Below are 12729 nucleotides of genomic sequence, written 5' to 3' on the forward strand. Positions count from 1 at the left end.
TAATTAATTAATTAATTCTAAAACCATTTCTTCTCTGATCCTGCGTACTGAACTGGTAACTATGAAACCGTATATATCCGTAATTCGTATAAGTAACTAAGGTCTATAGCTTGTATATAGTAGGGGCGAAACTGAGCGCTGCTGAATATGTAAATAGTAGGTTTACTTTGAAAAGCGCCACAGGAATTTATTGGTAAAAAATTTAAAGACTCGAACGCTAACCTAGAATTAAAGTGAGCATTTAAATTGGCAATTGATCTTACATACGGTACATTCACGACATTGCTCAATTTCTAGGCAATTACTTATAATTGGTATCGATTGGCATAGTTGGAATGTACTGCACTTACTCTCGAGTGTTGATAAGACGGCATATTATTCAAATATGATTTATTTAATCATACCTGAAAGTACAATTAATATGAAACAAATGGAGTATCCCGTAAATATAACTAGCAGATAAAAGTCTTAATATAATCCACGGCTAATATTGAACAAGATACAAATAATGATCGAATATTTACATGTTTATCACAACGACGACAATATAATAATTCCTTAAAGGCCATAAGATATACACATCAATGCGTTGAACCATACTATTACCTTTCCTATTGTCGGTAATAAATAATGCATCATTACATACAGAAATTTATATAGAATTCTTTGACAGCTAATTCAACGGGGGATTTATAAAGAAAAATAGTCTAATCAAACTTAGCCAACTTGATGACAGCAAACACCTACATTAATGTTTGTAGCGCAACAGATGCCCGTATTTCGCTGCAATCTAACTATTCGTGATGATTTTACATGAAAAGTGAATGACTCTCCCTTCTGCTTGCAAGGTAATTTGACAATGTGTAGACAATCGGTTAAGCCTCAAAAGCATAATACATATTAAGGTGGCGATAGCACATTGAAATACTTCTGCATATCCACAACATGACTAGGATTGATGTTGTAAACTGGATGCGTTGGATTCTGAAGAAGCCCATAAAAAAGTAAATTATTATTATAATTAGCAAAAATGAACGGCTTAGTTGTTCTGTCATACTTACTGCATGCCATTATAGAAAGTTATTATCGGTGTTTAATATCAGAAAAACTACTTTCACTTCATAACCATACTGACAATATATCAGCCAGCATATATTTGACCTACTAGTTCGTTTTCCGGATCTCCCACAACACGTTTAGTTTTATATTGATTGCCAACATGTTGAGCAACTGATAGTCCACTTAGACCATAGCAGGTATGATAAAAGTCCCTAGGCCTAATTAAATAGGAGTAAATTACCAATTAATATATAGTTTTAATTGGTACAAGTCTTATCAACGGTACACTTACTTTCCAGGTTTGTCGAAACAACCACCTTTAGGATGCTGGCAACATGCCAAGACATATTCTTGTAGCGCAACTATAATAAGTTACATCAAATAAACTATACAGTATATAATAGATTCTGTAACCCTATACTTTAACGACATCGAATACTATTTAGAAATTTAGGAAAAATTAACGATATGCCACTATTTAGAAATTAATATATGAAAAAATATTCTAAATATTATTTTCATCATGCAATAAGCGCAAAAACGGATAAGAAGTTAATGACCAAAACTTACCATCGTCAAATAGCCATTCTTCAAGATCAATGGATTCATCTCCTGTTGCATTACAGTAATCATTAGAATGAAAGTCATTGCTTTATTAAAATTCTTAACACCCTCAAAAATATTTTTATCTTACCGTTCATGAATAAAACTAAATTCAATAATGGGAACAATCCTCCTTGCCAAAATGAGTAACATCCATCAACTAATTTGTTTGTTCTGCCCTGATAATTGCGTATAAATAATTGCAATCCGCTGAAATGTTTGTTCCTTTTCATTTAGTCTTAAATCATTATTAAAAAGTCTAAACAGCTGAAGTACAGGCCAAGCAATTGACCAACAATATCACTATTGACTGACTAATTTCATACCTGGAATCCACCTTCAAATTGCATCTGTTTTCTTGCCGTCCATCTCTAAAGAACAAAAGAACCTGATGTCAGCAATTACGATTACTTAAAAATACTGTACATGTAGAAGATAGTTGTTACTGCCATCATACAATTGTACATTTTGATTGCTTATAAAAGCAACCGAAAACGTTGCTGAAAAATAGTTTCTGAGAATTGCCTACCAATAATTTTTGACAGTCTATGACTTCTTCATGGCCGAGAAGTACTAAGGCCGCAAAGCCGCAGAAAGAATAACCGCTGTGAGCTTCCATTCCTATGTTGTAAAGAATATAATATCCTAATCTTGTCTATATTTCTAAGCTTGACATCCCAGATATAGATATACGCTAATGTAAATAAAACTTTAGAACGCTGGTCACAATGAGTGAAGTAGTCTTTACCAGGAATACTGCCTATGCCTCCTTCGTATGTTTGACATCTATCATATTGGTGTATAAATATATATATAACAAAAAATTAACACGATACCAATATATAAATATCGACTGGAATTAAACGGAGAATGCAAATACTGTATAATATGCCTACCGAGCAATCCATTCAGGAGTATCCTTGAAGAGCTCCGAATTCGCAATATTAGTAAGTCTTGCAGCTACAGTAGCACAATAGACCCCTCTATTGGGTAGCAATTCAGATATTTAACATCTTGCAAGACGTAAAGAAAAGAAATAAATAGCTTGTAGCTGCTTGCCTAACGTCAACTTCTCCATCATCATGAAGTCGGAAGGCTCCTTCAGGAGTCTTCAGACTTAGCAGGAAATTCTGTAATGCCTTCCTTTAATATTAGCGAGTTTTAAGTAAGTAATAAAACAGGTCAATCTAAACACAATCGAAATTAACCTAAGATAAAACGAAAGGATTTTTATCTATGCAATTAACTTTGGGGATAAAGTCAATTGATACTCGTGATGCTGAGTAAAAGTTTACAGTTATCGAACAAGTTACCTATTTATCATTTGATATCCTTCTTTCAGATTGACAATGCAAACTGCACAAATAGCAGCATAGGTTGGAGCTAAATGAGGTATTTGTCCTGGACCGCCTGGATCACAAATGAGAAAAACGGACAGAATACGCTTCAATTTTACTGATTAATCGTAATAATACTCAACAATTAATTTACCTCCGAAACCTCCATCAGGTGACTGACATCGAGAAAGGAAATCGATTATGCTAAAATGGGATCAATCAATCAATTAATTCATTTACGATGATTATAAAGCAGATTTTGGATTACTGAATTAGCAAAGCAAGAAATACTAAACTTTACTGTCGTTTTGGATTCAATTTATTAGCTCTTTCTGTATACATAACCGTGGATCAACCAACATAAAATGGAATCTCAGATTCTACAGGATGTTGCATAATAACGTTACCTATGTTTGAATTCTTCTGGTGGTGTTTTCTTAAGCAAATCTAAGCTGTGCAATATCCAATATACCAGCCAAGGTCTACTTGCATCAAGGCACTTTCAAGATAGAATAATAATTAATCGCTACAATTCTAATTCACTACCTTATATGATAATCATTTTATCATTATCTACTCGTATATTGTCATTAATTCTTGAACAATTAAAGGCGTTCAAGTTAGGGAATCACCAGTACGTTTCAGAGTACTGTCTCTAGCATTTTAAAGACGTCCCCAATAATATTGCTGTATATCGTGATCATAGCATTGCTGTAGCTACACTTTATTATAAACTATAGCTAATAGTAATATAAACTGTAAGTCGTCTTGGCGCTACGACAGAAAGAGTTTAATTTAATCAATTTCCTACGCTGTAGGAGGCAATTACGCATAAATGTAGTTCATAGAATACAAAATTTCAATACCGTAAGTCCAGCCATGTCAAACAATATTTCGTCAATGTTACAGGCCGATTAGAGAGTTTTATGAATTATGAATTATAGTCATAGCGTTCTAATTTGGAGGATGACTTTTTAATTATCCCAGTTTGTCAATATCGTACTCATCGCATTTATTCTACTGTATTTTATGACTGGGCAATTCAATTCACAACCTTTCAAGATGAGCCACTTTTTGTATTGTAAGTACAGTATTAGCAGATGAAAACTGTCATACCTGATAGGATTGCGGCAGTTTTTTCAGACTGTTGTTTAAGTAATTTAGATGCTGACGGATAAACAGCTGAATCCTAAATATCAAATGCAACTCAGGTGAATTCATTCTTACAACACGTATCAATTCGTAGAGTGTTCAAAGCATTATAAAAGCAAGAATTGCCTATCATGGACTTTGAATGAAACTCAAACCGGTCATGAATACAGATTGCTATCATTTAGTCAACCCTAGGGTTTTTTTTTTACCTTCCATCATGATAGACGTCTTCTTGATAGCTATAGTATTTTGCAACATTTTTCTCCACAATCCTTTGTTCATGGGAAGATGCTGTAGGGAAATTATCATCATTAACCTTCCATTCATCAGGGATACCAAATAAACGAGACATTTTTCAGCATACTGTAACACAACTGGATTGAGCGTAATGATATTAGTTATTGAAAGATCGAATGGATTCAATCAGTTCAATGTTTTGGAATGGATCACTGATGATGATCTTTACTTCGATGGTCCAAAGCAATCTGCAGAAGTTGTTACTGACTCGAATTGAGTGGAAAATTGAGTATTTGTTAATTGCTGCAGCAATGCTGTACTCTCGCTACTTTCCATGTAGTCTTGAGTACTGACAAGAAACTACTGTCAGATCGGACCTATAAAGTCATGTTCAATACATGATCGAGGTTGGTTAACTCTACATCTCAAAACAAGACTCGTCTTCCATACAATGAGCTATGATTGAATAAAAGTGCATTACTATGTACCCCGTTGTCCGATACACAAAGTGGTTACGTATAAAAAATCTCTGTTGACTAGTGGTAGTCCATGAAGTGGAAGTTATCCTGTATTCCATATCCGCCATCCAGTACAGTTAGCCATGCTGGCCGATTTAATCCATACTTTTTGTACTAGAATCATGATTGAAAAAGTTCGACTTTGATCAACGCAAGTCTTGTTAGCACATGCAGGTAATTAGAGTAAGGTTCTGTGTCAGCACCGTACAGTATTGCGCAATCAATGCATTACAGTAACTGTCCTTTGCTCCAGGCATAATTAATTAATTTGTTTTGAGCGGTCATTTTTACCCTAATAACGTGGAAGATTTCAAATCGTAGTACACTACTGTAGCTTATAGACAGCTTACTACAGTACTATGAATGAAAAATAGTGTACTGCTAGTTCAAGTTGAGTAAAGAAGAGATTCCATCAGCAAATGCGAGGCCAACTACAGTATTAGTCAACTATTTCATATCATTGAACTATACTGTATATACAGTACATTTATTATTACTGTTGAAAAAGAATCTACTTTGAAACAACCCATTTCTCAACTGGTTAACAAATTGGGCCGTCCAGTCTGCCTACTGGTGACAAATGTACACTAGTGTACATCCTTGAGAGGTAAGTTTACGTTTACTTAATCACTTCATACGCGTATGCTGTACAAAGATTTAGAAATGGGATAATTAACCTTTAGTCAGCTGGCGGAGTTATGCATTGAATGACAACGTACTCTAGAAGAGAGCATAACCTCAGTTATTAGTGGTTTTATATTTACTTGCATGATCGTAGCGAGCGGTTGGATTGATTTGAATAATTACTGTACAGTATATTGCACTGACTTTACAGTATTGAATGGAAATAAGGCAGTAAAATTAGAATAGAGTCTATTAGTTCAGTAAGGTAAGCGATTCAGTTTGATATACGCACACTCGAATATCCAAGTTACAGTACGGTATATGGTTTATTCGGCTTTTTGTCGAGAACTTGAACTACTGCACAGTGCACAGTCGTTGAGAATGGGATCGATTTTCATCTACTTATGACAGTATCTTTGACGAGAGATTGAGACGATCAGAGCAACACCGGACGGCGTCAATTTAGTGAAAGCTCAACAAATTCAACAAGGAGTGCTAACCACCTGGGGATCTGGAAACTTGTTCGTCAACACTGAGTTCAACGAATTATAGCTTGAAATCCATGCTGTGAATCAGTTAGCTAAATCAAGCGTTGGCTTATCCAAACATCTTTCACGACTAGTAACGGTCGTACGATTTAACACACCAACTAGATCACTGATCAGTATAATTATCATCCTCAAAGTGCGGTAGAATTATCAACTGTCATATGCAACTTACCTAGCTGTAGTTTGCCGAGTTCGCTCAATAGACGATTTGACTTGGCGCCAAAGCTGCTGGATATGCTGTAGTGTTGGAAACTATTGATCAAGTTATCAATAAAATGCATGTAACCGTAGCTTTGCAAGATAAGGTCAAAGAGCTATTTTTCACCTTTATTACTGATGATCATATTCAGCAGTCGCTGAAACATGAGGTCGAAAATTTACTACATGGACAGCCGATCGGTGCTCAATCTACCTCTCCTAGATCGACTTCTCGTAGTCGTCCCATGTCACCACCGGCTCCGCCACCTTCAAATCAGCAGCCTCGTAGCCCACGATTAAACAACAAAAATATCAGTCGAATTTTAAGCACTTCCTTGCAAGCCAATAGTATCGAAGATGCCACAGAGAACTTGACCGTCGATAGTACAAAAATTCCGGGATTTTACTTTCCTTTTGGAAAGCAAACTAGCCAAGATCAAGCTATAACGGATTTATTTTCCACATTTCCTCAACACACATGGCACTCTAAAGATTTCGGCAGTGTAGCTAAGGTAAATCAAAGCATTAGTAATTTCTATACAGTATAATCTGCTTGTATATGTGCTAGCAATGTTCCTCGTTTGTTGTCGTTGATAGTTTCGTTTTAAACTATTATAGGAACACGTTGCAAATAACAGTTTTTCAATAATGCATTTGTTTTATCATTAGCAAATCCTTTTGCTTTTATACGCTATAAGTTGTAGAACCGTAGTTTCGTAATGATCTCTTCTTTTTAGCTGATAACCATTCACTCGTATGTGCAGCATCCTGTACCTTCCCACAGTAAACGTAAACTTGACAGCATAGTCTATATGAAATACTGTACACATTCGCTGTTATCGTTAGCAAGTACTGAGCTAAAGACTCTAGTTCTGTATATTTATAATTTATTTTTAGAAAACTCTAACGTTCATTTACGTAAAAACAACGCTACTAATCACCTACTTGGATAAGGTACTAATGTCTTCACCGCAATATTATTTTAGGCTTGTGGTTTGCCCCACTACTTGAAATCGTCTTTATTTAATGCTGCCTGTGACAGTGGTGCGAATTCGATCACGATGCATGACTTTCAAAATTTTTGGAACAGGTAAATATAGCTCGCACTACTGTGTAACGTAAAATTACAGCTTGCACACGGTTAATGTTTTCAATTTATTTGTTCGTTACTAGTGAAGAGTCTAGGTAATTAATTAATACTATTACGCGCTTATATCTGTAAAAAATAAGCTTGTTTTGACGACTATAATCTATAAAAATCACTTTGTCTAAATTAAGTTATATAATTTACTATCAATTCTTAATATTAAAATGGTGATAAAGGTGTTAAAAATAATTTTTGGCTCTATTAATGCTGTTTAGATTTACAAGCAAATACCATGATGATATTTCTCGTGTATTTTATCTTCTGACTCAAGACGCGAAAGATTACATAGAATTTGATGATTTCGTACCTTTAATTCAGGTGAGACTTGTTTTCTACATCATCTTCTCCTGTATCATTGGTTGTAAAAATATGTCGGCACCTTTGAAGTATTACTATTGCAATGATCGGATAGATCTTCAAATCATGGTGATATGAGCAGTATCTTGCGTTCTTCATCATTAACATTAAGTTGTAGCTGACAACACCTGCATCTTACTCATAACCAATTAATGTAGTGTATCTATTTGTACTTTCAACTAGTATTTGATAAAACTCATTATCCCAATCGCTTTGATCATAGGATGTAATCGATGAACATCCTGGATTATCCTTCTTAAACGAAGCTGCCGAATTCCATTCTCACTATATAAAAACGGTCAGTGTAGATCATTGATGATACTTGTATCCCTTGCGAATGTAGGCGCGTATTGCCTTACAAAATTTTTAATTATAATGTTTATGGCATTCTTTATGTATTTGGATTGTTGTTGTTAGTTGCGCATTCACGACAGTTTATGAAATTTACTGAAGTGCTTATTCTTTTATAATGCAGGTTATTGCACGTATTTATTATAACGTTAATAAAACATGGTCGTATCGAATAACACTGCCAGAATTACGAAAGAGCAATTTTTTAATAGTGCGTAAATCTCTCCAACTATAAAAATAATTGTTCGCCTTCATATCACTGTACTAGATTCCTCTGTGATATTTGAGTAAAATTTATCGATATATTTTTGAATAACACTCAGGTATTGAGATTACTTGAAGATGAAACTGATATCAACCAAGTAAGAACTTAATACTGACTAATTACGATTTCAGAATGATGTGTACGCAATTATACTCAGTAATTTGTAATCTTTGACCTTCTGCTCGTATAATCTGTAGATTACCGATTATTTCTCCTACGAACACTTTTACGTAATTTATTGTAAATTTTGGGAACTTGATGATAATCATGACATGCTAATTACTAAGGAAGATCTGTATAGGCATAACAATCAAGGTTATTATCAAATTTAGGGTGACTTGATCCTCTATAGAACATTTTGTTGTTAGACATTTTTGTTAATTATCATTTTACCATAGCTCTTTCCAGAAAGATTATAGATAAAATATTCTCTGGTGCCGTCACAACAATGAAATCAGAAACACTGACTTTTGAAGAATTTGTTTGGTTTTTAATATCGGAAGAGGATAAGAAACATCCAAAGAGGTAGATTTCCTATGGGAATTAACCAGATCTACTATAGAACTTACTCTGAAGATGATGTTTGTATATAATGTCATTGTGCTATATTTCGTCTTGTAAACAATTAGCATTGAGTATTGGTTCCGATGTATGGATCTTGATGGCGACGGATATTTATCTACATACGAATTGGAATATTTTTACAACGAGCAGTACTGTAGAATGGAATCTCTTGGTGTGGAGGCCGTTAAATTTGAAGATTTGCTATGTCAGGTAGGCCAATGATTATGCAGTTGCCGCATACAGCATAACCTTAGTCAGGGCTACTGAGAGGAAAACCCGGCTTTCTTCTCAGTTGTCCCTGCCTTGGTTATGGAGAGTTGCAATTGCCAAATGTACAATATAATTGTTAGATAATTTACGCTATAGCAATAAAGTTTATGTATATATTCGTTTTAATTTGATGCAGATGATAGACTTAGTGAAGCCCAAAATAGAAAATACTATCACTGTCCGAGATATCAAGGCCTGCGGCCTTGGTCACATTTTCTTCAACGCCTTTGTAAATTTCAGCAAATTTATGGAATATGAGCAACGTGATCCGTTCGCAGATAAAGTACAGTAACAGACCATAATGTTGTTATAGTAGTTAATATGTCTTCGCAATTGTAACACAACTGGTTACAACTCATTATAATTAGGACCTTGAAGATGAATTTTCGGATATGACCTTTTGGGAACGTTATGCTATGAATGAATATGAATTACTCGTAGCCGAAGAGGGAACAGTGGAGGACGAGTACACTCTGTGAGTCTGGAGAATTCTTTTTAAAATTTAATTCCTTTATTGATACGTTAGTAATTGATTTAGTCTTAGTTCACTAGTTATAAATTAAATTTAACTATAATTCTATCATCAGGTATGACGAAACTGATACATTCGAAGGACAAGGGCCAGTTTAATGGCTTCTGCTTATTGTTGTGAACTTGCAATATTCTTTAAGACAAATTTTCTATGTGGTTATGTGATTATAGGTAGTAAAATTACTGAAAAGATTTTTTCAAATAAAACTTGGTGAACTTTACTTAACTTCCAATAGGCACTGTAGCATATATTCTATTACATTCGTAGTCAAAAGTAAGATTCCTAGTGATTTTAATTAATATATATTTCAGCTTATTTAATATCTAGACAGTATGGCATAGCAAATACTGTTTACGGAAACTGTCTTAAGCTGCATTTGTAATGTATAGTAAATGCGTGTCTTTCTTACAATCTTACTTATGAAACCCAACGTTGTTAAACTACATTGTTGATAACATTGTGAGGGATATCCTGAAATATATTCAATTTTATATTGTAAATAATTCTGAGTGAACTATGATAGCGAAGATGCTAACTATTGGCTACAGTATTAATAAATTCTTTCGTATCCAAGAAAGAGATTTTATTCGGAAGTCTTTAATAAATAAATTAAAGTTAGTGTTAATATGATACGAATGATTTGCATTACATTTATGCATGGATTAGGTATCTTCTGCTTCAACGGTGTAGAATTTGTATTACTTTTAATTTGAAATTTTAAAATTTAACCTTTTGTCCAAACTTGTGATAAAATAGCCACGAGAATAATAGAAAAGCTTAACACATGCAAGAATCGTAAAGGTAAACATTCTAAGGCGTGTTTTTCTATCTCGTCATTACAACAAGACTGCACGTATCACTGATTTACAGCTGATTAATATAAAGCATGCCCGCAAGGAAGCGAAAGCAAAATTTCTTAACTATCTCACTTTGAGCGCCATAAATTTGTCGATTCTTATGCAGATACAGCTATGCTGTAAACCGTATTAGATTGGCTGTACACTACTATATCGTAGCTAGGATTCATTAATAGTAATTTTCCTGGATTGTATTCTATTACATGCGTATCTATACTAATTGCTGAATTTGTAAATATTATAATACGATATAGCAGCTACAGTGATTGTACTATTTAATGTTATTTACCGTATACAATTGAAAGATTATCATTGTTTATAAAATAATTGCTAACCATAATAATTATATATTATTCATGGTATACCAACTGATACACTACGCAGATATAATATTTTAATTTAATTTATAGTTTACCCTTATTTTTTAGTACTCGCATTTAAGAAGGAACAGAGTTCTCAAATGCCAAAAGATCAGTGCATAAAATACTTTCTTTGAGACGAAAAGTTTCCAGGAAGAAGAGATGTAAGATAGGGCAGTAATCTATTCTCGAATCATCATTGCTTAAATAATTAATTAATAGACGACTTCTACGCGATATAATATTACAATAATTTAAATTGATTGATTTTGTAGAGCAGGAACTAAAAGTTTTTCTAATAGTTATAATCAGGCTTACAATATTCGATAAAGTATAATTTTTTGACGTGGAAATTCATAGCATAATTCCGGTCGATTAGTTGATGAAATTTTAATATCTGCAACATAAATTACTTTCTTTATTATGGTTATCTTTAGCAGTATAGTCAGCATATTTCCAACATACCAGAAAGCACTATATCTTACAGTAATTCTTATAGTTATAAATATGTATCATATGGCGTAGTTTAAATTCATTAGCTTTCCACCTTACATCCGATCAAATTTGCACTATCGTACTTGAAATTACTAACTATACTAAGTATATTATAAATGTAGTCTTACTAAGTGAGACTATTCGTAAGAAGTTCTGAAGCCGCTTTTTACTGCTGTAGAAGTACGGCGTAAATCGGTATGAGTATTTTAATATTATAGACATGCAAAATCCGCGGAAATTCCACAGAATATAGTGCGATTTTAAGTTAATAGAGTATAGCGATTTTTCAATCAAACATTACAAACGGCGTGATACACCTACAGTATGGGTCAACTCAATTTTTGATAGACAGGTAGACAGCTATAGTACCTCGAACAAATCTGCACAAATTTCTCGAATTAGGTTTCTATGGAAGCCCGATAAACATATGGTACCATAGAAAGATTAATTATAATTAATTGTGTTCGTATACAGGTAAGAAACTTTTAAACATTAAAATATCTTAGTCAGAAAATTGTGAAATTAGAAGCAAGTAATATAAATGTGAATATACGAAAGCGTTCAGCAATGTACGCAAGCTATATATCATTAATGAAATTGATATAGCGAGTGCAAAGAAATCATAATATTACTCATTTACTATTACAATTTTATGAAGCAGTTGCAAACATTGCTTCAGATCAGGTCAATTCAGTTAATTCATTACTATATCATATCAGTACACAAAGAAATTATGCTCTACAGCGAAAACGTATATTTATATATCACCAATATTTAGTCCTATATTCTATTCGGTAATATTTAAAGTACTTCAATATACACAATATTTTACGTGAAAGCTATAGTGTATTTTTCTTTATCGATTATCTCTATTTAGTAGCAAGCTTGAGCTTTTCCAATACTTGTGCCATTTGATAAAGCCCATATAGTGGTCCATGGGAAACACCGATTATTTTAGATATATACCCACTCTATCAAACGTTTATCCCGGATTTTATTTATTGTCACGGAATAAGAAATCCTCAATGAAAACTGAATTCTGTGCAATATGAAAGGAATGGTAGCATCGTTAGGACTTGATGTAATCCTAGGAATCAGCACTCAAGAACCGTTGTATGAGCTAGTAATTACAGATACCTGTATTACATTTTCGGTTCGGCTGATAAATTGCCTAACAAAATGTAATATCTATATGCTTGATGTACTTTGGAACCTTACTATCGTACACTTATTTCATCCCAATCTGTTGATTTATT

The 12729-nt window shown here is 33.6% G+C and overlaps 2 protein-coding genes across 2 annotated transcripts; one reads left to right on the forward strand and one right to left on the reverse strand.

Moving 5' to 3' along the window:
- Window positions 1–900: 900 nt before the first annotated feature.
- On the reverse strand, window positions 901–4503 carry TRIADDRAFT_29686 (uncharacterized protein; the record flags this gene model as incomplete). Its single annotated transcript, XM_002115655.1, has 15 exons — window positions 901–984; window positions 1166–1277; window positions 1352–1421; window positions 1630–1671; window positions 1754–1841; window positions 1989–2033; window positions 2192–2283; window positions 2411–2448; window positions 2559–2645; window positions 2686–2805; window positions 2976–3072; window positions 3154–3203; window positions 3407–3498; window positions 4116–4205; window positions 4378–4503. The coding sequence occupies 15 exons, from the start codon at window positions 4501–4503 to the stop codon at window positions 901–903; spliced, it is 1233 nt and encodes a 410-aa protein (XP_002115691.1).
- Window positions 4504–6521: 2018 nt separating this feature from the next.
- Window positions 6522–9709, forward strand: TRIADDRAFT_29944 (uncharacterized protein; the record flags this gene model as incomplete). Its single annotated transcript, XM_002115535.1, has 11 exons — window positions 6522–6788; window positions 7263–7366; window positions 7639–7741; window positions 8004–8078; window positions 8256–8342; window positions 8455–8493; window positions 8594–8711; window positions 8795–8921; window positions 9026–9170; window positions 9367–9513; window positions 9599–9709. 11 exons carry the CDS (start codon window positions 6522–6524, stop codon window positions 9707–9709), a joined length of 1323 nt encoding a protein of 440 aa, XP_002115571.1.
- Window positions 9710–12729: the final 3020 nt, after the last annotated feature.

Source organism: Trichoplax adhaerens, genomic scaffold (assembly GCF_000150275.1).
Source record: "Trichoplax adhaerens TRIADscaffold_11 genomic scaffold, whole genome shotgun sequence".
NCBI classification, from domain to species: domain Eukaryota; kingdom Metazoa; phylum Placozoa; class Uniplacotomia; order Trichoplacea; family Trichoplacidae; genus Trichoplax; species Trichoplax adhaerens.